Source organism: Macrobrachium rosenbergii, chromosome 46 (genome assembly GCF_040412425.1).
Source record: "Macrobrachium rosenbergii isolate ZJJX-2024 chromosome 46, ASM4041242v1, whole genome shotgun sequence".
Classification (NCBI taxonomy): Eukaryota; Metazoa; Arthropoda; class Malacostraca; order Decapoda; family Palaemonidae; genus Macrobrachium; species Macrobrachium rosenbergii.
This window is the reverse complement of record NC_089786.1, coordinates 10671945-10697500: the sequence shown is the minus strand read 5'-3', so window position 1 is coordinate 10697500 and position 25556 is coordinate 10671945. Positions and strand designations below refer to the sequence as shown.

Sequence of the window (25556 nt, the reverse complement as noted above, 5' to 3'; positions counted from 1 at the left end):
GTTGTTGTTGAGTTGTTTTGGAATAAATGTTTCGACAGACATTCTGAGACTTCTGTACCGTAGGTATTTCTTTTATTGAATATTTTTTACTCAGTCAAAAGAATGTAATTATATATATATATATATATATATATATATATATATATATATATATATTATATTATCAACGCACAGTCACTTGTAGAACAGTTGAAAGACCTGGGTTCGATCCAGATGTGAGTCAGAAATTTATATTTATATATATATATATATATATATATATATATATATATATATATATATATATATATATATATTTATATATATTTATATATTTATTTATTTACTTATTTGTGTGGATATATATACATATATGCATGTATATGTAGTATATGTAATCATATACGTATATATAGTATATATAGATATATAATGTGTATTTATATATATATATATAATACATTATATAATGTGTATGTATTCACAAGAATACCATGTTCAACTTTAAGAAGAATACAAGCAAAATAACTAGATAGTAAAAACTATTAGTATCTAGGCATAGTCAGGCTAACCTTAGATCAATAGAAGCGCTTGATTTTCATTTTGAATGAACCTTAGAAATCCTAACAACTTTGAGGCACACTCTCTCTAGTAGATCGAAAGGCTTTGATAACAACGACAGTAAACTTCCTCTTTACAGAAACAACTTCCAGGTTGGAGGAACGATCTTCGGTCTGTGGTAAGCCATCGGGGGAAGATGGCAGTCTCTCTCTCTCTCTCTCTCTCTGTCTCTCTCTCTCTCTCTCTCTCTCTCTCTCTCTCTCTCTCTCTCTCTCTCTCTCTTATCCACAGTAACTTATTTCTCTCTCTCTCTCTCTCATCCAAAATAACTTATTTCTCTCTCTCTCTCTCTCTCTCTCTCTCTCTCTCTCTCTCTCTCTCTCTCTCTCTCTCTCTCATCCAAAATAGTTTATTCTCTCTCTCTCTCTCTCTCTCATCCAAAATAAATTATCCTCTCTCTTTGTCTCTCATCCAAAATAACTTACTTCTCTCTCTCTCTCTCTCTCTCTCTCTCTCTCTCTCTCATTTCAGTTTTCGTACGCAAACAGTACTGAGATACTGCTGTATCTTGTATCCTGCCTTTGCAGTTTGGTATATAAAATGATCTGACGATGAAGCAGCATGGAAATACTGCTGTATTTCGTACTTTTTTGAAATTGGGCATTTTCAGTACTGTCGTTTGCAAGTAGCTTTGGGATAATATATATTTTTTTTGTAGTTTGTCATTGTGTTCTTTCAAGTTCTTACGGTTTACATTTTCATTTACAAACAGCATTGAGACGCTGTTGTACTTCATAGCTTTTTAATCATTCATTAACTGTTTCTGCTTCAAAATATTATATTCATGCAATTTCAGAAGCCTCTTTTTTTCTACTTTTTAATATTGGCACTTGAAATGATCTTATATATATATATAAAAAAACTAGGTCTTTTTTAATATACTGTTTACCGTAGCTGCTGTTGGCATTTTGTTCTTTCAATTATCACGTACAAATAACATTTATTTGTGCAGATCGTTCGTTCAACACATTTCTAATTATCATATACAAACAGCATTGAAAAACTGCTGTTTTCAGGTTTTTGTGGTAGTTTTTTTTTATTAATCTTTAAAATTTGTTATTATAATCTGTTATTAATTTTGGAGTTTTGTATCATTTTGCTTTGGAACTTTTGGCCTCAAAAACTAATTCTTGGTTTCACGTAGTATTTATGTTATACTTGAAAAAATTCAAGGCTTTAAGACTCCACTTTTGTTTAGTAATATTCGAAATATTTATTTTAAGATTCCAGTTTTGTTTAGTAATGTTTGTATAATATTTATTTTAAGACTCCAGTTTTGTGTAGTAATTTTTGTAATATTTATTTCCGACGCAGGAAATGTAATGAGATTAATCTTCTGGTATATTATGCCACTAAAATCAGTCGTTATACTTTTATTTTATATAATCACGTTTAAGATTGAGTAATTTCTCTTACCAGAATCTTTATTTAAAAAAAAAAAAAAAAATATATATATATATATATATATATATATATATATATATATATATATATATATATATATATATATATATGTATTTCATATATATATAGACTATATATATATATATATATATAATTTTATATACCCGCAGTCATAATGAATTAAGCATAGAATTATATTTTACGTTTACTTATTCTCAAACTTTTGCCCCCGTGATCGGAAAGCATCATCTGATCTGTTACATATATTGCAAATTAAGGAATTTTATTTTTTTATAAATATTTCAGAACAACAGCCCAGGACCCCCACAGCAACCACGACACAAATCCACTCTGGTAAGTAAATGTACTGTAGTTTCTTTTATCACAAAAAGCTAATAACCTTGGATTCAAAATAAGGAATCATAATACTTAACCAATGTACAATTACTAACGCAGTAGCTGTACAATTTGCTTAATTTTATATAATAAGCTTTTCACTTAACTTTTAAAATGTATATATGAAGCTTATGTTATTTTCGTTATTTATAGAAAAACATTTTTTTTACTGTTTTCTTCGCATTTGAACAATGTTTATTTCTAGAAAAAGTAATTTTATGCTGTCATCCTTCGTTTTTTTCGCTTTCGAACAAATGTTCACGCATTAATACTGCTTTTTTTTTATATATGCTAAGCAATAACTGTGTACCCCTAAGCGCATAGTATTTCTCTTTCTGGTATTTAATATTCTCTCAAAGTAACATGAACGCTTACATTTTAGTTTCGTTTCAGTAGCAAATAACTGTATGTTACAATCATACAGTATTGTATTTTTTTGGCTAATTTCATGACGTCTTTCTTTTTTCTGGTATTTTAATTTTATGAATGCTTACATTTTAGTTAATTTCAGTAGCAATAACCGTATGTTCACAGTCATGCAGTATTATATTTCTCTACCTAATTTCATGACGTCTTTCTTTTCCTGACATTTTATTTTTTGGATCTTTCCTGGATAGTGACCCCCACCAAAGGTCGGGGGTTGTTATCGAGGACTAACATTTCTTGGTGGTCATCTTTATGATATTAACATTCTTTTGTTTATGTTTTTTTACGGTCATGCCCAACGGGCTTGTACTAAACACACCGGGTCAAAACCCTTGGGGGGTCACTATCTAGGAAAGGTCCTGTTGTATTTTTTTTCTATAACAGTAATGCTTCCATTCTGTAGTTTCGCCGTAGGATTAATCTGCAATTGCAGTTGAATTGGTAACTGGCTAATTCTTGCACTGATCACACAGGACAACCCAGATCAACATATGGAAGGAGGTGATGACGAGGTAAAGTTGAATGATGAAGGCATCGAGAGAGAGAGAGAGAGAGAGTTTGTGTGTGTGTGTTTTATATGTTTGTGATAGGTATGATTATAATTCTATATGTATGAAATTGTCTCAAGGCTCTTTGCATTGCTTTAAACCTGATGAACCTTGTATTTTATATGTCTGACGTTTCAGGACCATGTGTCCCATTTCAAAGAAAGATAAAAGACAACAGAATTAAAAATAGACTCAGATTTTAAAAACGAGAAAAATATATACAGTATAATTATATGTATATATATATAGATGTTGTGTGTATTTAATTGTGTGTGTGTGTATATGTATTTTATATAATATATATTTATGAAAAATGTTTGATATGTTGTCGATACGATGCATATATATATATATATATATATATATATATATATATATATATATATATATATATATATATATATATTATTTGTGTGTGTGTGTATGTATTTTGTGTGTGTATGAGAATACCCATTAAATATTATGATTAAATTTTTTATAGTCCAATTTGCATCGGAAATTATGCTTACTGTTTGATGTTGAAAAATGAAATATTTATATATATATTTCCTTTTGCTGATATTAAATATAGCTATGGTATTCACAATTGCGTTGAAAAATACTTATGATATATATCTTTCCATTTGACTACCTTACGCATAATACTTATTCTTCCTATTGCCCTGTTGAAACATATTTCTTTTAACTGTGTTTTGGCTATGCTTAAAAAAGATATATTATTCCATATTTATATTAACTGTATTTTGCAGACATGGACACCTGCGCAGCCCTCTGCAACACAGCAAAATCAACAACAGGTAAGCAAGCCCTCTCTTACCTGTTGAGACAGAAAAATTTTAACTTTGGTCGAATGTCAGGATGCGTTCATTTAATGATGTCAAAGATATTTTCCTGCTAATTAATTTTGGGAGTTATACTTTATGATGAATCCGAAATTCATAATGATAGTTTTTATAGGCAAATATACTTTAAGCAAATGGTGATAAAATTTGTTTTGCAGGTGGATACTTAGTGGGCATAATGTGTTTCAATAACAAGATGTTAAGGGTTGTAATTCATGTGCCGAATGAGTTTTAACTGCATAGTGGTGAATTAAATATTCACATTAATTTTAAATCACTGTAAGAAGGATGGATTTTAACTAAGTGATAATGAATAATTTTTTGGTATTTCAAACAAATTGACCTTCACGGTAGGATGAAAATTATAACCATAACATACAATAGACGTCAAAGAGAGATGTTTGAATGAATACCTTCGTGTATTTTTTTTAATTAAATGGAACATTAAAGTTTTATGTACATGCAACTAATGTGAGGTAGAAATGCAGTTGTTTCCTCACTTACTTCACTTTTTTTTTAATACAGAATTTATACTGACAGGCGGTTTTAGCTTACATGTAAATAGATGCACACCAGCGTAAAAATTTACATTGACACAATCTTTGATAGAGTATATAAATTGTGTATATATATATATATATATATATGTATATATGCATATATATACATATATTATATGCATGTGTATATATATATATATATATATATATATATATATATATATATATATATATATATATATATATATATTCAGAATAAGCAATCATAGACTTCCCAATATCAACACTGTAATTCCATTCCTATTCATAAATAAAGATTACAGGCGTCCATGGCATGCACCATGGTATAGTTTTTCTTATATTGCAAAGAATGCATTATTTTTTTTAACTCGGCCTATCAGGCATTTTGATGCATATGTTTTATATTACATTGATACGTACATTGGCCGTTAAAATGTTAAGTGGTTTTGTGTACATATTTTCTCTCTTCCATAGTTGGTGTTCTTGTATTCTCTTATTATAATAAGTGTTATTTGTTTTCATACGCGTACGGAAGTCTATTTGTTGTCCGTATTCTCAAGTATTTCATCCTTGTTCTATATGTTGCTAAGCCTTATCATTAGTCTTGAATTGCTTTAATTCTATGTATATTTTTTCCTAAATTCTTGGTAGATTTCTCACGGAAAAATCGAAAGTCATCGTACTTAAAGATATCAATCAGTGTTTTCCTAAAAATCACCTACGAGGTCTAATAAACAACTGATAACAAGATCTATAAACTCCTGAAGGAATTAAAACAAATCTAATAAACATGACAACGCACATTAACGCATACTCACTAAACAAAAACAAATTAACACGTTAAGTTATGCCTTTTCGTGAACCCTCAGAGTTCCTTTTATAGAGTGACTTAACACAAAAGATACAATAGATGCAATTTTTTTTTCCGCTAGTACAGTGAAATCATGACCACACAATGCAGACATTGAACGGTTTATTATAACGCTCTGTTTCAGCTTGTTTTTAAAAACATCAAAAAGATGAATAGGGCAGTTATAAATTAAGGAAAATTAACCTTTTAATTGCAGAGAAAGGAGTAAGTTACTCCGGGTCAAGTATGTAGAATAAGTTTGTTTTGCTGTGGTATAAACACAAAAGTCTTTTTAATCACTGTACATGATGTCTTAAGGATACGAGGATAACAGTCTGAAATCTGTTATTGATAAGAAATTATTCATGTAATAAAGAGTGGAGGTCTATCTTCCTGATGAGGAAATCACTGCTGATATAAAAGTGGGATCCAGTACTGTCTTACTGGAAGGGAAATATTGATTTCTGATGGATTAAATAATCAGGTGGTTCCAATACTCTCTTCCATGGAAAGTGGGAAAAAGAACCAGGTGAGTATAGCAAAGATATGGAGATTTCATGAAAAGGTTCAAATTTTTCCTTCTCCTTCACCGGCGATTACGATAAGCGTTTTCTCTCACCATCTTCCCCACCCCCTTTGAATTTGTCCTGATCACGGCCCCTGTGTCCCTTCCCCTGCAGCCCAAGAAGGGCGGCTCGGAACAGCAACCACCACAACAGCAGGAACAGCAACAGCAGCAGCAGCAACAGCCGTCGAAGCCAGCGCCGAAACTGAACGACATTCGCAACAAGTGGGAGTCGAAGATACAAGGACGAGAACGTCGAACGCCAGAAGCGCCTCAGCTTCCACCAGAAGCAGCAGGACAAGCAGCAGCAGCAGCAGCAGCAGCAGAAGAAGCAGCAGGAGAAGAACGAGAACGCGGGAGACGGCAGCTTGGAAAACGAGGTCAACAACCAGATCAATAACGAGGTCAAGGCTCCCAGAGACAGGTTCGGTCGTCAGCTCAGCAGTGGTCAGGATTCGGCGGAGAAGTTGACTCAGAAAGAGAGGCCGAATCAGAATGATAAGACCAGTCGGCAGCCGAATCGGGAACCCGAGAAGGCGCCGCCAAAAGAGAAGTTGATTCAGAATGATAAGCCCAATCGTCAGCAGGTTCGAGAGCCAGAAAAGCCGGCTCCAAAAGGTAGCAAGATCAGTCAGAACGATAAAAATGATAAGCCCACTCTGAGTCGTGAACCCGAGAAAGTGACTCCGAAAGATAAGACCAGTCAGAACGAGAGACTGAATAAGAACGAGCCACAGAAGAAGGAGATATTGAAACCTCAGGCAGATAAGGAAGTCGAGAAGAGAGGCCCCCAATTCGGCCCGTCCAAGAACCAAAAAGAGCCGGAAAAGAACGCAACCAATAACAAAGAGCCGCCCAAACGCGATGCCCCGAACGCAAACCAGACCCCCTCGAGACCCCAGGATGCCAAAACCAATCTGAACAGGAATGTGAAAGAGAAAGAGGAATTGAAGAAGAAAGACGAGCCCGCTAAAGGTAATAATAAGGAACAGCCGCAGACCAAGAAGCCCATGACGGCCCTGGAAGAGATGAAAATGAAACAGGAGGCCATCGTCAACAGGGCTCAGGCCCGCCTCGACAAAGATGGCCGACCGAAGGAAGAGTTGAAATCGATACTGAAACCTGTCGATCAGAGGAAATTCGGCGGCCAAGATCAAGCGAGGGATGGCAGAAATGTCAAGACAGAGCCGAACAATCGAGTATGTATCTTTAGTGGAATGTAAATAAGGAGAGAGAGAGTGAGAGAGAGATACGCTCTTAACATTTTCGCGCCTCTCGCCTTCGTCTGAACCGTAGTTGGCGTCGTTGCTGCTGCTTCTTCTTCTTCTTCTTCTTCTTCTGCAGATACTAAGTAGGACGCTGGAACTAACTAGAATTATTCTTTTTTTCCGTTTCGTTTCGTATCATTCTCCTTTGTTTTCGGTCTTCTTTTGCTTCGTTTTGGCTTTTCGTCTTTTTATTTCCTAAGTTCTCTTCTTTATTTTCTTGTCTTCATGGCCGAAATTCACGCGAAACTAAAGAAATAAGCTAAAGTCTGCATAAGGTACAAATTAATATAGTAATAATAATTGACCATGGAATGAAATACAGTGTGCATTAATTCTTCTGTAACGGCAGTCATGTAATGTGCTATGTAAAGCAAAACAGAAGCATAACGTATGTTTACTTATAGGCTTAGGGAATGACTATCAGTGCCTCTTAATATCTGAAGCATGCCACAGGTGAAATTACTGAAGAAGTTTATGAATAACATTTACTGTACTTTCGTCAGCAGGGATTGTATTCTTATTCATGTTTCAGTTTTTTTTTTTTTTTTTTTTTTTTTTTTTTTTTTTTTTTTTAACAAAGTTAGGTGCTTGAAAACGCGACTATACAATTAGCCGGATGTCTCCTGGTCAGACAAAAACCGAAACCATATTTAAATCTTATCTATTACTTTTTGCGAGTGAAAATACATGTCGCCGCCATGTATATAAACCTTAACGACAACACATATATTTTATTAGACTTTGAGTATGTAAAGAGAAAGAAAATATCACATTTGAATAGACTGCAAGCAGTGAAATGATTCAAGTTACTCTGCATATCTCATCTTGATATTGAAATTTTTTCACTGTTATTTTGATTTTACATTTTTTCCCCTGAATTTCTGGATGAAGAATGTCTGTTATGTGGATGAAGAACAGTTTATGTGGACATTCTGATAATTTATTCTTTTTTCTCCTCTGTTCAACCATATACTCAAAAAAAGAATTCTGAGTCGAACCAGTTAAGGAAAAAATTAATATTATTGATCCTACTACCCAGCGTTGAAAAATATTTCTTATGGGGTGACTCGTCACATTTTGTAAACATTTCTAAATTTTCATTTTTTTAAATTGTTCTCCTCTGTTCAACCAAATGCTCCAAAAGAACAAAAATGAGTCGCACCGTTTAGGAAAAAAATTATTAATCTCCTCCCCTTTTTTTTTTTTTTTTTTTTTTTTTTTTTTTACAGCATTGAAAAATGCCCAAAAGAACAAAAATGGGGTCAAAAATCACATTTTTTTTAGAATTTTGAAACGTTTTTTTTTTTTTTTTTACAAAATTGTTCTCTGTTCAACCATATACTCCAAAAAAAATGAGTCGCACCGCTTAAGGAAAAATATTATTAATCCTACTACAGCACTGAAAAATATTTCCCATGGGGTCATTCATCACTTTTTCTAAGATTTTCGAAATTTGCTCCTTTTCTATAAAATTGACCTGCAAAATTCTTCATATACCGACAGCTTTTGTCAGCTTGATTGCTAGTTTGAAGTACTAGTCGAAATTATTTATATTTTTAGGGGTTATGAGTCGAAATGGTTTCGCTTTCAAAATATTAAGCAGTAATTGTTTCAAAATTATTGCACAAAATTATCCTGGAACTTGTGTCGAAATTTTATAATTTTCGAACTTGTCAGTCCATATTGTGTACAGTGCGCTTCGAAAAGTTTCGATTGGTCTGTCGACCTTGTGTCGACTTCCTCCTCTGTCGACTGGATCAGTTTGGACCGAAAACCATTGGTATGACCTTTTGCAGTACTAATTTTAATTTTTATTTTGAATGATTTCAGGAATACACTTATTACTAACACCTTATTAAAAGCATTACTTGTCTTTCTTTCCTTTCAGTACACAAACAAACCGACGATTAGTGAAAAGGTGAGTCTGGCTATATCTTCAAATTACGTAAGTTTGAATATCTGTTGACTTATTGAGGCTACCTAAATGTATTTGAAATTTGACACAGTGGTCTTATAAAATAGGATATGATGATGTGGGAGGGATTATAGTCGTTCCTGTAGCAGTTATTACACATTGTATGTATAAATGAATCACGAAAATATGGAACGTGATGAATATATAAATAAAGACAAAATCCATGAAGGAAAGAGAAACAATGGAGTGCTGCAAGGCCTTTCGACTTTACGTAGCAGACTGGTAAGTAAAGGACTATAAGTCGAAAGGCCTTGCAGCACTGCATTGTTTCTCCTTCCTTCGTGGGTTTCGTCTTTATTTACATATTGTATATTTGTAAGTTTATTCAGTTATTTGTATGAATTTTCACCTGATCAGCCACATAAATCTTGAGAATATTGTAGTATCTCTGATAGACTACATATTAGCTATTTTAATGGTTCATATCCAGTTAACATAATAAAATTTATATGCAGCTGATAATTCCCAGTATCAGTATATCTTGCGTTCTAATAATGCCTAAGAATAGAATAGAAATTGATCTAGCATCTATGGTAACTAGCTGCTTTTGTGTGTCCCCATCTCATAATTTATAAATAAAAATCATAAAATATATATATCTAAAACATAACCAGGCACTTCTTAACAGGACATCAAATATATTCCTCATGGTCCAGCACATGTAAACTATATAAATTTCCATCTAAAATTGTAACTTACCTTTTTCATGTCGTTACTTCACTTTGGACTTTGAACCTTTAAAGCAGACCCAATGTACATAAATCATATCTCTCCTTTACTTTCATTTTTTCTCATTTTATCACATTAACATAATCCCACAAATCTGCAGATATCATCTCATACTGAAACTAATTTATTCAAGTTAAGTTTGCTCTAGGTGAATTTATTCATGTTTATTTCAGTTGTTTTATTTATGATCATAGAGATTGTAGTTTAGAATTTTCTGTTTCTTTGGTGAGATTTTAAGTTTCTTTTCTTTCTCTTTGCTTAATTGCTTTGCAGATCGTCAAATCTGCCAACCTAGATGTCCCACATTTAAACGAAGAAAGTAATTCACGGGTCAGTTGCACTCCCATTCAGTAATTGGTTTACAAAACATTTTATATTGGAATTTTGCATTTTTTTTATAGTTATGCACATTTAGTAGTTAATAACACATATGTACTGTACATAACTGAAGTGGTTAACCCTTGGTATTACTGGTCGGAAGATATCTGGAAATTAGGCGAACAACTAAGAACCAAATGTGTGACCATCAGAAGAAGTTGAATACACTCCTATGGCTTTGATGATCTAAGACTGACTTTAATTGTGCTTTATAGACTTTTAGTCTGCTGTTTTTATTATATATTCAATTGTCTTCGAAGTTTTATGAGTGAATTTACGAAATGCTGTCGTAAATGATGTCATGGTAACTTACGCTAATAAAAGGGCCAGTGAATACTGAGGGTCGACTGTATATATATATATATATATATATATATATATATATATATATATATATATATATATATATATATATATATATATATATATATATATATATGTATCTTATATGTCTTCGCACATTCCCATCTACTGCTTCTGATTAATATGTAACTAGCTAAACACACTGTCTGAGAGATGGTATGGAGGGAACTTCACTAATTAAAGCTTTTATTTTGTAACAATTATTTTGCTTATATATTTGCTTAAACATTTGCTTTCTTTGCTGTTTTATTGCACTAAGAATTCTTCATTTTTGAAAGTAGGAATTATTTTGGACAGATTTTTCTTTTAATGTAACAGACTGCAGAAGAAATGGAAGAAGAATTATTACCAGCTTTAGAATTTGACTTGTTTTTATGATTTTATTACCAATGAAAATATTGCTAAAAATAGACTTACTGGATGTTAAGACAAGTCATGCAGTTCAACTTAACATATAATTACAAAATTTCATGTAACTAATAAAATTTCAGACTTCAGGTAAATATTTATTTCTTAACAATTTTTTTTATCATGTATAAGGTCAAGTATTTGTTTCTCATTTCTATTGCTTTGAGATTATAATTTTCATAACATGTTAACAACAATTTTAATTAATCTCCGTTGCCATTTTATTGTTTTTTTAGTTATATTAAAGATTTTATTTTTATTTATATTATTGTCATTTTTTTTCTGTTTAGTGTTCATCACCATTCGTAGAAGAGCAATGGGGTACCCCACAAGAGCATTGGGTAAGTGATTTACAGTTGTACGCCCTAGACAGAATGTTCACCATCCTAGCCTTACCCTTGTGCTCTTCCCAAATTCCAGAAGTATACAGTTGACTTCAACCTAGAATCATGACACACTTTTCAGTAACGTTCCTTCAGCAGTGTTGTGTTTTTGAGGGTGCGTCCACATTGCTGTAAAACATATGTACAGTGGACTCCTGCCTATTCGCGGTTCCGGATTCGCAGCTCCGCCTACTCGCGGATTTCTCTGTGGGACATATATAAGCATTGTTCGTGGAAAATTCACAGATTACTGTATTTTCATATCATTTTCGTGACTAAATGCAGTTTTTGTGATAAACCTATTAAAATATTCAAATATAAGCATTATTAGAGGTTTTTTTGGTTTTGAATGATCAAAATAGGTAGTTATAAGCGTTTTTAAAGGGGTTTTAAGTATTTGCGGATTTTAGCTATTCTCAGGTGGTAGTGGTATACATCCCCCATGAATACCAGGGGTCAATTGTACACATGCTGGCAAATTATATACACATCACAAACAGGCTGAATACATGTTTACAACTTATTGGTAGTCCTGACCAGTCCTGCATGCAGTTATCCAGCTGTTGCCAATTATCTACTTATGGTCATTGGCTTATTGTCATCCTATTTATATGTATGTGATGTGTTGCTGACATGTCTTTGACCAGCTTTGCTGTAGTCTGGACGCACCCTAAATGATATGGGAGGAATAGCTTGTAGCTGACTGGAAGTTATCATGTACTTTGTAACGAATATCTCATATAGTTTTAGATACTCATAGGTTTGATCAGTGTTACCATTGTCTGATGAGTAAAGGTCAAATCAAAGTTGTCTGAAAGTTATTGAATATTTAGTAGTGGTTCTGTGCCAGTTTACTTTTCAGTATGATTCACCTTTGATGGACAATACAGGAAAAGATCACTGCTCTCAGAAAGTTATTGAATACTGGCTAGCCCATTTTTCAGTAACCTTTGTTCAGCAGCCTCCTTCCTAAATAGGACAAGAAGGGAACATAGTGCTGTTGTCCAGAATTGAAAACTGTGGGATGACTTTTTGTCAGCTGAACTCAGGTTGCAACATTCCCCTCCCTTGTGTTTTCGTTACCGGTGGAGTGAAGGCATTTCAGAAGCATATGAAAAGATTCTCATTTGGTATTGGACTTTTTGGTTTTGCTAATTCTGTTGGGTTTTTGTTTGCTTCTTTTTCATTTACCCTTTTTATCGTCACCATCAGCGCCATCAATGTCTCATCCTCGTGTCAACCATCAAAAAGTTATACATCTATAGGGTTTTATAGGGTATCATACCACTGTGTTTAACTATGCCTCAAGGAGGGTTAATTATAGAACTGACTACAGCCTTTTATTTTCATTGTGCTCCCGTGAAGTAACTTCACATTAAACATAACCAATGTTTTTTGTTAGATACCAAGTACTCCCAAACCCGGAGTGAAAATTGTAACTAAAAAGCAAGAGGAAGAATCAGAGGAAGAAGAATCAGAAGAGGAGGAGTCTGAGGAAGAAGAAACAGAATCTGAGGAAGAATCTGAAGAGGAAGAAACAGATGATGACGAAGAGGAAGAGACAGATGAAAGCGAAGAAGAAAAGAAGCCTGTAAGTGATGGGCCAAGTGGTTGCAACATGGTCTTCTAGAAGCTCGGCTGGCTTAAATTAATGGGACAGGCATGGCGTTCTGCCTAGCTGACGTGAATGAGCGGTGCCAGCATAGTGTTGCACTGAGCTGACATAGAAGAGCAGATCTTAACCCAGGACACAGATGACTTCAAGACACATTCTGCACCGTGTTGAAGGAACTAATAACTTAGAGTAGCAGCTGAATTAATCATTATACTGTAGTAGAGAATCAACGGATTTGAAGAGTCTAATGATGTTATTTTTCAGTTTATAACAACTAATAAAAACCCGGAGGTTAATGATCAGTTGGCCATATGATTCTGACAACCATGTTTGTAGATGAACTTGAAATATTTTGTTTTCAGTTTATTTTTTAATTTGTTAATCTGATAACACTCTGAGTTGCAGTGACCGTAGGATTTAACAAACTAATATTGGATAACGGACAATGGCTCATGAAAACTGATTCACAAATTTCTTCACAGGTTTCTGTTAATAGTAAATTTTAAAATGAAAAGATGTACTTGTGTTCTCAGAAACTGGAGTTGTAAAGAAAGTCTAAAGTTTTACATGGTGAAGAGGGTATGATTTTTTGTGCAAAGCCAAGTGTTCAGTTCTTAGCCATGGAACATTCTGGTGTAGGTTGTTATAAGTTACAGTTCCCCTGCTTTTCTAGTAAGCCTCTCATGGAATGGTCTTCATCACAAGGAAACAGAAACATAACTTGAAGGTTCCATGAATATGATCTTCAAGATGAAAACTGTGCCCTGCTCTGTTCATGGGTCATAGTTACTCAAAGACAGTGATTACGAAGAACCTGAATTGTATAATTTTATGTTAATGACCATCTGATATCACATCTTTTTGTCTAAATAAGAGAAATTTTATGAAAGTCTTCCTTTTTGTTCTGGATACTACAATGATGTTATACAGGAAGCTCAAGAAGCTAGAATCCATTCCAACAGAGGGCCATCTGAGTGTGACAAAAGCAGTGGACTTAAGAACTAGGTCATGCCTCTACAGTTCTTCTCCTGGGAACTATACTCATCTTAAAGTAGGGGGGGGATCCTTCCCCAAAGTCTCTGTTGATTTACAGCATTTGACTTTATCTCCCAGGGAATTGGATCACAAATTGACCCCCTGATCTTTAATCCTTGGTCTTCGCTGTTACTGTAATATCATTTCTGTTGATTTTGTCACTCCTTCACCCACCATGGGACCTGACTAGCGGACTTTGGCCTAACATTTCCGGCACTTGCTAGTCACCTGTGTGGTAATATAGGAACCTAGGCTGTATTTCTGACCTTTATCCCTTGAACTAAAGTGTAATTGTTTGTTCTCTCAATGTTCAGTGTCTTCAAAATGTTGTGCTCCTGAACGTCACTTCTTTCACTTGTTGCCTTTCCTGTTAATTACCATTCCTTCATGTCCTTCTGTTTTACTTCTTTCATTTTCCGTTTTCCTTAAAGTGCTGAATAACTGGTAAGTCTTATGAACTATCATCATCATCCTGGTGCCTATTTTCTTCTCATGGTTTGTTGGTTTACTGAACTCCAGTTGTTGTAAATAGGCATGCTCCTCCGATCTAGAGTCAGAAGTTGACTTGGTGATTGTTTTGCCGTAAACAGGCATCGCAGCAGCCAAAGCCATTGACTCTGGAGATGTTTTTTGTGAATCGTAAATTTTTAACATGAACTCTTTCTTCAATGAAACATGTCTTCTGGTAGATGAAAATTGATGTGGTCTATTTCTTTATCAAGTAATGCTTAAACTCATTTCAAGTCAGTCCAAATTGTGTTTTTGAAAATTTTGATAGCCTTATGAATCTCAGTAAAAATAGATAATTTCTGTCTCCTTTTTTTGATATATTTTGTTATATTACTCTGCATATCAAACATTACGTCTATTGTTAGGCTAGGTTAAGGTGATGACGATAGATTATGGAGCTAATTTAAATTTTGACTTTGATTTTTCTCCAGGAACCCCAGAAAGAGAAGCCTAAGGCTCAGCCTGCTAAGGCAAATGACCAGGTAAGTTTATACTTTAATGTTTTTTTTATTTATCGTGAAAGGACAGCATATTGACTTAGTTTAACTCATAAACTCTAAATGCAGTGTGTCGTGATGGGTTTTAGTTATTTGAAAGTATCTCTTAGTCTTAATTCGTGTGTATTGGAGCTATATGTCTTATGGAGTTATGTCTTTACCTTGGTATGACGTTTTGTCTGTAAACTTCATAGAATAAGAGAGAATGAACATAGATTTAGGCTTGCGGGATCTGAAGAGAATGATCTGTCATGGATTTCATGTATACTGCCCAAAAATGGAAAACTGCAGTATCAGCAAAATTTTCGAATTTGAGATATGCCACCTATTGGGCTGGTAAAACACTAATACACGAGCTACTGCAGTTTCAGAATGACTTTTCAATGTTTTCCACGAGTATTTAGGGAGTCCCATTTGCAGTATCTGCAAAATCAGTAGTAAGGCAAGGAGTATCTACCATTTTTCTCAGTTTTGTATTTTTGCTGATACTGCAGTCTTCCATTTCAGGGCAGTATAGTTAACTTTAATCGTATTCTGAGATCAAACGGACCTGGCAGAAAACGGCTAATATTGGATTGATTTATGTATATAATTTTTTGTGTGGTGGTTGTTTTTGTATTTAATTGTTCTTTTTCATCGGTACTTTACCATGAACCTCACTGCTACCTGTCTACAAACCCAGATGGAGAGAATAGAGAATATATATATCAAATTAATCTGTAAGAAGGTTCTCCCTCTACTCGTTTACTTAAACAACACTTTATTCACAGAATTTCTTTCAGGACATTAAGGTTGACTTGGTTTCTCCTTTCAGGTTGTTACCCGGATGATATTCTGTATATAGTAATATGTTTTGTAGGGTTGTTATTTTATCCTAATTCTTGAGAAAGTAGCCCTATGTTTATCTTCCTTGTCGTATTTACCATTGATTTTCAAAAAGTAACGGTTCTTACAGGCACTAAGGTAATTTATAAAGAATTCTTCTATTATAATTCTTCTTCATCTTTTAGTTTACTAGAAAAAGTAGATTACTAAATGCAGCACTGACGTAGATATTCTAAAGCTAATGACGCAAGTAAGCTTGTCATCTATTTATTTTTATTATATTAAATGCTAATCGAACTAAAAATTAGATTTCTTTCTTCACTCTGGATTATTTGTTCTCATCAGTTGGAGCTCCATGACAGTTTCCATAAGAGTTAAATGACTAACTGATTCCTTACTCGGCTTCTTGGCAGTTTTTATTGGATGTAAACCAACTAACTGGAAGTGATTCCTTTCAGCCTGAGCAAACACAGCCCGAAGGCTTATTGGAAAAAGAACCAGTTACAGAGTCATCTGTGGCTGTAGATGTTGCCTCTCAACAACTTCAATCTCATCCTCCTCCTGTTACAAACGAAACAAATCTGTCTGATTTGCTGGAAACCATTGACATCGAAGTGGAAGAGAAGTCTGAACCCTTAGACAATTCAAAACAGGCCAGCTCAGGCGTTCAGATTCCAAAGCCAGAAATGTCAGAGGGAGTTGTCACCAAGTCAACAGAGACCCCTGAGGAAAGGAAAGTAACCTCTGTTGACATTAAAGATGTCGCTAATGATGTCGATGAAGAAATAACCAAGGCTTTCGAGGAGGAAGATTTCATTAACAACTATGAGGCAACTCAAAACTCAGACGATAATCTCAGTGAGAGGGCAGATAGCTTTGCCCTTAAGGACGAGTCCAACTTTGACTCCTACATCAAAAGCCAAGATTACGAAGCCGATGATGAGTCGTGTGAAAAGCCTAAATTCACAATTCTTGGTGACTACATAGGCGACCAAGAGGAAACTCCAGATGCTGACGACATCATTGCTCAGATCCAAGCACAGTTTCCCAAAAGAGGTGAAGAGGGCTTTGATAAAGTGTTAGAGGAGAACGTGTCGAGACCTAGGGCTAATAAATTCAAGGAGATGGTAAGTGACTCCACTTTTGTTCCTTGTGTGAACTGGTTCCCTCTGCTTTTGGAGTCCTTGTGTTCTTCCCTTCAGTGTCCAAGAAACCAGAAACTGTTACTCATTGTTCCTTTTCTGTTTAAAAGTATAATTACTGAAAACGAGGAAAACCTGATACAATTGCAGTGTAACTGCAGCTGAACTTGCTGAAAACATATACATGTATATCCCAAGGACCAAATTGAACCCAGGTGAAATGTTGGTAGTAAGTTTTGAGCTATGGCCTTCCCTTTGAAACATTGTTCAAGAAATTGGCATTACCCTTGTATGTCATAGCATTCTTGTGCTGAACCTGAATTGTCTTACATACCAGTCCTCACCAGAGTCCTAAGTAGGTGAATGCATTTGGGGATTTGGAGGTTACTGGTTTTCTCCAGCAAGACAATCATCCTACCTTCCTCAAGCTTGGCATTCTCTTCCTCTTCCTTTTAGGGATCATGTACCAGTAACATGATACAAATTGAAGTTTGTATGCTGGAAGTCCTAGCATGGATTGAGCAATGAGCATAGCTCCTGCAAGGGGCTGCACTCTGTCGCTCATTGGCTTTGAAAGAATAGGTCACCTGCTTTCAAGGAACAGTTTGTGTGTGTACTAGATATTCGTTTGTGTACTGATTGACCTTGCTATTTGCATGAATAGGTTGCATAGCAGGAAATATATGTATGGTTTATTTTCTGAAATATATTGATGACACAAGAGGTCAAAACAAAGAACTGAATGCTCATACCTTAAACTTCCAGTTCTTGCAACTAAAGGGAAAAGTTTTAATAATACTTATGCATAAACCTTATGTCATTCTCAAAATAGAACTTTGGTATTATCTGTCAAGTTGATTCCAATCATAATTGTTGAGAGAAATCAATAAGCGACAATTTATTATTACAAATAAAAAAAAAGGTTATGATGACTGTTAAATTCAGTTTAGGAACACAATTAAAATGACAGATGATGAGATTTTACCTCGTTGGCCTATTTCACATTATGTTAATAGGTTGTACAGTGGGATTTGACCGAGCATAATTGAATTGGAAAGTTAAACCGAATACAGTATTGAAAACCTCAACGTAGAAGAAGAAGAAGGAGACGGTTGGAAAATTATCTTAGAAACTGGCCAATCATTAGAACTTTATGTTAAGGCAATCTCATTAGGGATCCGTAAACAATACAGTTATTCTTCATTGGTTTATACCTAATTCTCACTTAATATTTGCAGAGTTCTGACTTAACGTTTGCATAGCTATCTCATAATCTAACGACAAAAACTCATGTCACCTCCGCTGCCATCCGATAGCACTAATTTGCCGGGTTGTATTTCATTTCGCTTTGATGGCTTTGCTGTTGCTAACTCAGTCACAGCTGTTGCTGCTTCTAATGGCTTCTAACAGCTGCTACCTCGCCTTGCAGGACGAGGAGCCCAACTGGTGGGAGCAGACGAACGAAGATGACACAATGCATCGACCAAAGCCAAAGGTTCCTTATGTCTTTTTTTTATGTTTTCTTTTATTGTCTTCACGTTCTCTCAAATTTTCTTTGTTCCATATTGCCCTGCAAATAATCTGTAAGCGTCCTTGCTTTTGCTGTCTTTCACCTTTCACCCCCTTTATTTTCTTGTCTTTAGTGTAGACATACTGTATATATATATATATATATATATATATATATATATATATATATATATATATATATATATATATATATATATATATATATATATATATATATATATATATAAATTGTGTATATGTATATCTATTGTTTTGTTTTGTAAGTTAATTTCCATTTATGATCTATGTTTTATTACAAACTGAAGTGGCTTCTAACTTACTGTAAGTTAATCAGCTTTGAATTCCATTTTTGTACCTTTATTTATATCAGTGCATTCTAATAAATTGTTTATATCAGTGCATTCTAATAAATTTCTGATTTTAACTTATTTATTACATATTCAAACTGCTTGTAGCTCTCACATCTTTTAAACAGATTTATTTGCATTTTCGCTTTATACCTATCCTTGTATTGTATTTATATTTCTCATATAAAATCTTTATTATGTTTATTTTTTAGCTAAAAAATCTCCATTACGTATTTAAGTTGCTTCTAACACTTAATTATCTGTTAGTCAATTTTAATTCCGATCTTTATTACGTGTTTAAGTTGCTGCTAATCTCTCAGATTATTTTTTATTCTGCTCCAATTCCATTTTCTTTTCATTTCTATCCATGTCTTCCTTTTATTTTCATTTCCAGTTTTTATTACGTATTTAAGTTGCTTCTAACTTTATTTGTTAATCAACTTTCCATTTTCGTTCCATTTCTATCCATGTATTCCATTTATTTCTCATCTCCAATCTTTATTACCAATTCAGGTTGCCTCTAACTTTCTTATTGTCTGTTTATCGGTTTCATTTTCATGTTATTCCATTTCTTTCGCATCTACCATCTCTAAGTTGTTTATAACTCACTAAATATCTATTAGGAAACTTCTGTTTCGTCTTATTCCATTTATTCCTCATCTCCAATCTTTATCACCTGTTTCAAGTTGCTTCTAACTCTCTAAATATCTATCGAACAACTCCAAGGTTATGTTATTCTATTTATTTTAGGTTTCCAGTCTTTATTACTTATTTATTTTGCTTCTGACTATCTTATTATCTGTTAATCAGCTCCAGTTTTAAGTTATTATATTTATTTTCGGTGTCCAATCTTTATTACATATTTATTTTGCTTCTGACTATCTTGTTTACCTATTAATCAACTTCAGTTTCATATTATTCCATTTATTTTCTATTTCTAGTCTTTATTACGTATTTAAGTTGCTTAACTATCTTATTATTTGTTAATCAGCTCCAATTTCAAGTTATGCCACTTACTCCTTATTCCAATCTTTATTACGCTTTTAAGTTGCCTCTTTGTTATTCCACTTATTTCCTACCTCCAATCTTTATTACGCATTTAAGTTGCTTCTATGCCATTCCACTTATTCCTCATCTCCAATCTTTATTACGCATTTAAGTTGCCTCTAATCTCTAATCCTTTGCTTACCGTCGACCGTAGATGCAGGATGACAACGAGGGTTGGTGGTGGGAACAGCCGGAGGATGAGGAAGTTGTTCAACAGCCCTATAAACCAAAGGTTTTTCCAACCGTTCCTTGCTTGTTTTTTTTTTTTTTTTTTTTCTTCCTTGGTTTTACCTGCTTGTTTTTTTTTTTTGGTTTTACCTGCTTGTTTTTTCTTCTTTGGTTTTACCTGCTTGTTTTTTCCCTAATTTTACCTGATTGTTTTTTTTCCCTAATTTTACCTACTTGTTTTTTTTTTCTTCCTTAGTTTTACCTGCTTGTTTTTTTTTCTTCCCTAAGTTTTACCTGCTTGATTTTTTTCTTTATTAGTTTTATCTGCTTGTTTTTTCTTCCTTAGTTTTACAAGCTTGTTTTTTTTTCTTTTCTGATTATGTTATTTTCCGACCGTTTCTTGCTTGTTTTCTCTTTTTTTTGTAATTTGTAATTATATGTTATTATTGATTATGTTAATTCCGGACCGTTCCTTGCTTGTTTTTTTTCTCACTTAGTTTTTTAATTTATTGCTAGATTGTATTTATTGGTTATGTTATTTTCCGACCGTTCCTTGCTTGTTTTTTGCCTTAGTTTTTTTAAATATTTATTGTTAATTGTATTTTCTTTAGATGTTCGAAAGTTCGTTTTGCTTTTCATTATTTTTTATGGTATTGATTATGTTATGGTTTGAATTTTTTTTTTTAGATTTTCAGTATTTTTTTTTCCTTGCTGCCTATTTTTAGTAGTTTTTTCCTACCTTACTTTCTACATTATTCTTTAAAAATTGTCGACATTTATTTCCTTCCTTGCTTGCTTTCTTTTTCGCTGTTTTATCTTTTCCTTTATTATATTTTTATTATTTGATTTTTTTAATTTTCAAAGATATTTCCCTTCCTTGCTTTTGCTTTTATGCTGGTTATTGGTTGAACTGGTTGTCTCCCATCCTTACATCTTATGGCGTTTAATTGTATATTTATAGGTTCCTAAGTTTCATTGTTATCCTGCCTTGCTTATTTTGTTTCATTTCTCAAGTAATGCCCTTATCAAGACATTTCTGTAATCCTGAATTTGGCATAGTTTGTATATAATAACTTTTAAATCTCCTGCTTTCAAATTCTCCTGTTTGTATGTGTATGTATATATATATATATATATATATATATATATATATATATATATATATATATATATATATATATATATATATATATATATATATATATATATATATATATATATATATATATATATATATATATATATATATATAATATATATATATGTATGTATTTATATATACATATATATAATATATATTATGTAATATATATATATATATATATATATATATATATATATATATATATATATGTAATAAATAAACAGTCTCAGCTTTTCCCATATGTAAATAAAATACTGTAAATAGTTAAATAGTTTCAACTCACCCAAGTGCCAATTCGCTTAGTAACAACAGAGCCCTGATAAACGCTGTCACTTCTCAGCAATTAATTCTCCTTCCATTAATGGCAGAGGCAGATTGCTTACTGAATCTCCAAGTCGCTTTATTTTCGTTAATTTTAATCCGCTAATCCGCTGCTTTGTGCTTCTCTCAATTCAAGATGGTGGACGACGATGGTTGGTGGTGGGAGAAACAGGAAGAGGATGAACAAACAACAAAACCAAAGGTTTTTTCATTGTTTTTTTCTGTTTTATGTTTTTTTTTCTGGGTTTTTAGTGTTTTGTAATTGGGGAAGGGGCGGGTTCTAGTCTCAGTTTTTGGGGGGTTTTATTTAGTTTCGTGTATTTAGGCATGGTATTTTATTTTTTTATTTCAGTTTTTCGTTTTTTAAAGATTTATTGTTTATGTTTTTTTTATTTATTTTATCCTTTTTTCTGTTTTGTGCTTTTTTTTATATAAATTTTCATTGTTTTCATAAAGACATCTAAGTTTCCTCTCTATTTTTCATTTATACAATTTTTTTATTATTAATTACCAGTTTTTTTTTCAAAGGATTTTCTAGATTTCACTTTATTTCTGTAAGTTTTCCAGTATTGGGTTTATGTTTTGTTTTCAAGTCCATTTAGCTTTTCATTTATGTATTTATTTACATTTTCGAATGTTTTTCCTTCAAGTTATTTTTTGTTGTCTTTCTGTTTTTTCTCTGTTATGTATCTAATTTAATCTTCTTTAGTTCTACTCTTTAGTTGAGTCCTGTTTTATTTACGAATTTGATTTCTTTAGGTATTTGATTTTATTTTAGTTAAGGTGATATCGTATTTTTTGAACCATATTTCATTTTCTGAAGATTTTCAAAAGTTAAAATTTTGATTGCGACGATGACAACGTTTCAAAATCTTTTCAGTTTCATGTTCAGATTATCATTAGACTTTATTTTCTAAGTCATCATTTTCCATTTCTCTATTATACTTATCTTTGGTTTTGTGTCTTTCTTTCCATCAACGCAGAAGCTTTCGTAAACGCTTGCAAGCACAAACAAAGCTTCATAACCACTAAACACTAAAACGTTAACAAGCGTAACTCACAGCCAGTGAAGACCTTGCACACCCATTAATAAAAAATATGTCCACAGCAAACTAATTTGACAGCCGAAACATACACAGAAAGAAAAACAAATGGAAACTCCTACTTTACTAATGATCTTTACGGCCCATTTGCAGAAAGACCCAAAAGTGATGTGGTGGGAGCAGCCGTCTGACAAAACACAGGCAAAGGTGCAGAGAAAATCGTATTTCCCCTTATCGTTTGATTCCTTGACTAATATCCCATAATACCAAGGGTTGCTGGGTGCTAGGCTGGTGTTGGGTCAGTGATGCTGACGCTGGCAGATGTTTTGAACCTGTAATTGCCCAGTGTTGCCAGATGCATTTGGATTAACATAAATTGTGTTTATGGCGTTGGCAGCCTTGTTGAGTATCTGGTAATGCAGTGTTACGTTTGAGCATCAAGTCAAATCGGTGATAGTGACTTTGGTAGCTATGTTGTATGATTTCAAGACACAACATTGCCAGATATATTTGTAGTGACTCAGGAAATTATAGGGTATGTCATGTGGCTGGCCATGAATCTGGCAACAATTCTTTAATCATAACATTGTCGCCAGATACATTTTAATTAACCCTTGGCACGACTCTCTTGAGGTATTTGATCCCACTATGTTTTTTACAGGGTGAATGTCAACTTAGGCCTGTTCCAGTTATCCCACAGTAGTTTGACTAGCCATTATGCTCTCCATACTGACCATGTTTTGTATTGTTCATAATGATTTTGTTCCGTTACCTTAATTTAGACCCCGTGGTGATACAGCCAGCGCAGTTGTGACACCATTCCACCTTGACCTTTGACCTTAATTTGGTTGCTTGTTTATATTGATTGGTCCCAGAATGCCTTGGTATGCTCGGTTCGAAACATCTGTTTCGAATACATCCATTTAGTTTAATACAGTGGTTCTCAAGTCGTTTCATTTCCTGGAAATAAAAAATCGTGGACCATCGCTTTTTTAAGTAACGGTGAATAAAGCATAGGCAATAAACATCTGGGACTAAAACATATTTCTTACACATGAATTACAACCTCAAGATTGTCATAATATTTTTTGAATAGGAATAATGCAATAAAATTAAAGGTCATTATCTATCGGGATAAAACTGTTCTTCCTGCATTTCAGTAAATTTAAAAATATATCTTCCAATCTTCTGTTTATTACCAAATATAGTGAACGTCCTGTGGACCACCCAAAAAGTCCCCATGGACCACCAATTGAGAACCACTGGTTTAATATATGCTGAAGCACCTAAGTTTAAACAGTTAGAAACTCTTCTGTAGATTTTTTCTTTAGCTTTCGTATTGTTTATTTTGTAGTGGATTGCTTACTAATACAAACTTTGCCAGTAGTGAATTGTAAAGCCGTTCACAAATTATCTTTTATTTTCCTGCCTTCACAAAAGCTGCTTTGAGAAACTTTAAAAATCCACCATTATGAATTTTATTTCCAAATTAGTTTGTAATTAAAATTTAAAACTTTTATTTTGTTAGATAACAGATTTTGCCATAGAAACTTTATTTGATAATTAACCTCCAGACTCAGCACTGTAAATGATTAGCCGCTGCGTAAAACAATAGTTTAGCTTCATAGCTCATTTATTTTTTTAACGCATAATGAGTATTAGTGCTGAAATTAATATTTGATTCTGCAAACTAACGCTTCTTGTTTTTCTTTTTTTTTTTTTTTTTATTTCGCCTTGAAGGATGACGGCGATGATGGAGACACTTGGTGGAAGACTTGGGATAAGGTAGGATGCACGTCGAGACGTTTGGCTCTCTCTCTCTCTCTCTCTCTCTCTCTCTCTCTCTCTCTCTCTCTCTCTCTCTCTCTCTCACACACATATATATATATACATACATTCACTCTTATAAATTATATATATATATATATATATATATATATATATATATATATATATATATATATATATATATATATATATATATACAGATACATATACATACATGCATACATACATATTCGCACTTCTCTCTCTCTCTCTCTCTCTCTGTATATATGTATGTATATATATATATATATATATATATATATATATATATATATATATATATATATATATATATATATATATATATATATATATATTTCTCACTTCTTCAGCAGTTAAATCCATCCTCACTATTCTTCAAGGTACTTAATTCTATATTTCTTTTATCATTCCCTATGCCTCCTTTATAATGATTTTCTTGTTGGTTCTGTATTTTGCCTCTTATATTTTTTTTTTAGTATCTAGACTGAATACAAAAGACGAATTTGTGAGACGTCCCTTTTTGTTTTACGACATCTCAATCACAGTAATTTGTACTCAATGTCCCTTTATTAGCAAGCCTTTTCTTACTATCTTCTCTTAGGTCTTAGAGCAAGATTTTCTTAAGCAACACCCTGAGATGGCCCTGATAAAACCCGTAGCTCACTCAGTATATATGCTAAAAGAGAAATATTATAAGTGGAGGTTAGAACAGGTACGTTTCCCATGGCTGAACTAAGAGATTCAACCCCTGGTGTTTATGCTCGTGAAGTTTAAATAAAAACAAAACAGCTCTGCTGCTTTCGTGTTGAATAAAACGCACCCGTTTGCTCTGGTTTTGTAAGTGCAACTAGTATCACCCGTGTTGGC

At 33.3% G+C, this 25556-nt stretch overlaps 1 protein-coding gene across 1 annotated transcript in view; it reads left to right on the top strand.

The window, feature by feature from the left end:
• The window catches only part of LOC136830122 (myb-like protein X), a 74017-nt gene that overhangs the window by 39351 nt on the left and 9110 nt on the right, over window positions 1–25556 (top strand). Inside the window, exons 7-21 of the mRNA XM_067089313.1 lie at window positions 2311–2358; window positions 3300–3338; window positions 4124–4171; window positions 9309–9338; window positions 10398–10454; window positions 11564–11614; window positions 13059–13247; window positions 15248–15298; window positions 16597–17265; window positions 18710–18775; window positions 20359–20436; window positions 21974–22039; window positions 23034–23087; window positions 24621–24665; window positions 25291–25401. Coding sequence (XP_066945414.1) covers window positions 2311–2358; window positions 3300–3338; window positions 4124–4171; window positions 9309–9338; window positions 10398–10454; window positions 11564–11614; window positions 13059–13247; window positions 15248–15298; window positions 16597–17265; window positions 18710–18775; window positions 20359–20436; window positions 21974–22039; window positions 23034–23087; window positions 24621–24665; window positions 25291–25401 — 1602 coding nt within the window. The remainder of the gene's footprint in view (window positions 1–2310; window positions 2359–3299; window positions 3339–4123; window positions 4172–9308; window positions 9339–10397; window positions 10455–11563; window positions 11615–13058; window positions 13248–15247; window positions 15299–16596; window positions 17266–18709; window positions 18776–20358; window positions 20437–21973; window positions 22040–23033; window positions 23088–24620; window positions 24666–25290; window positions 25402–25556) is intronic.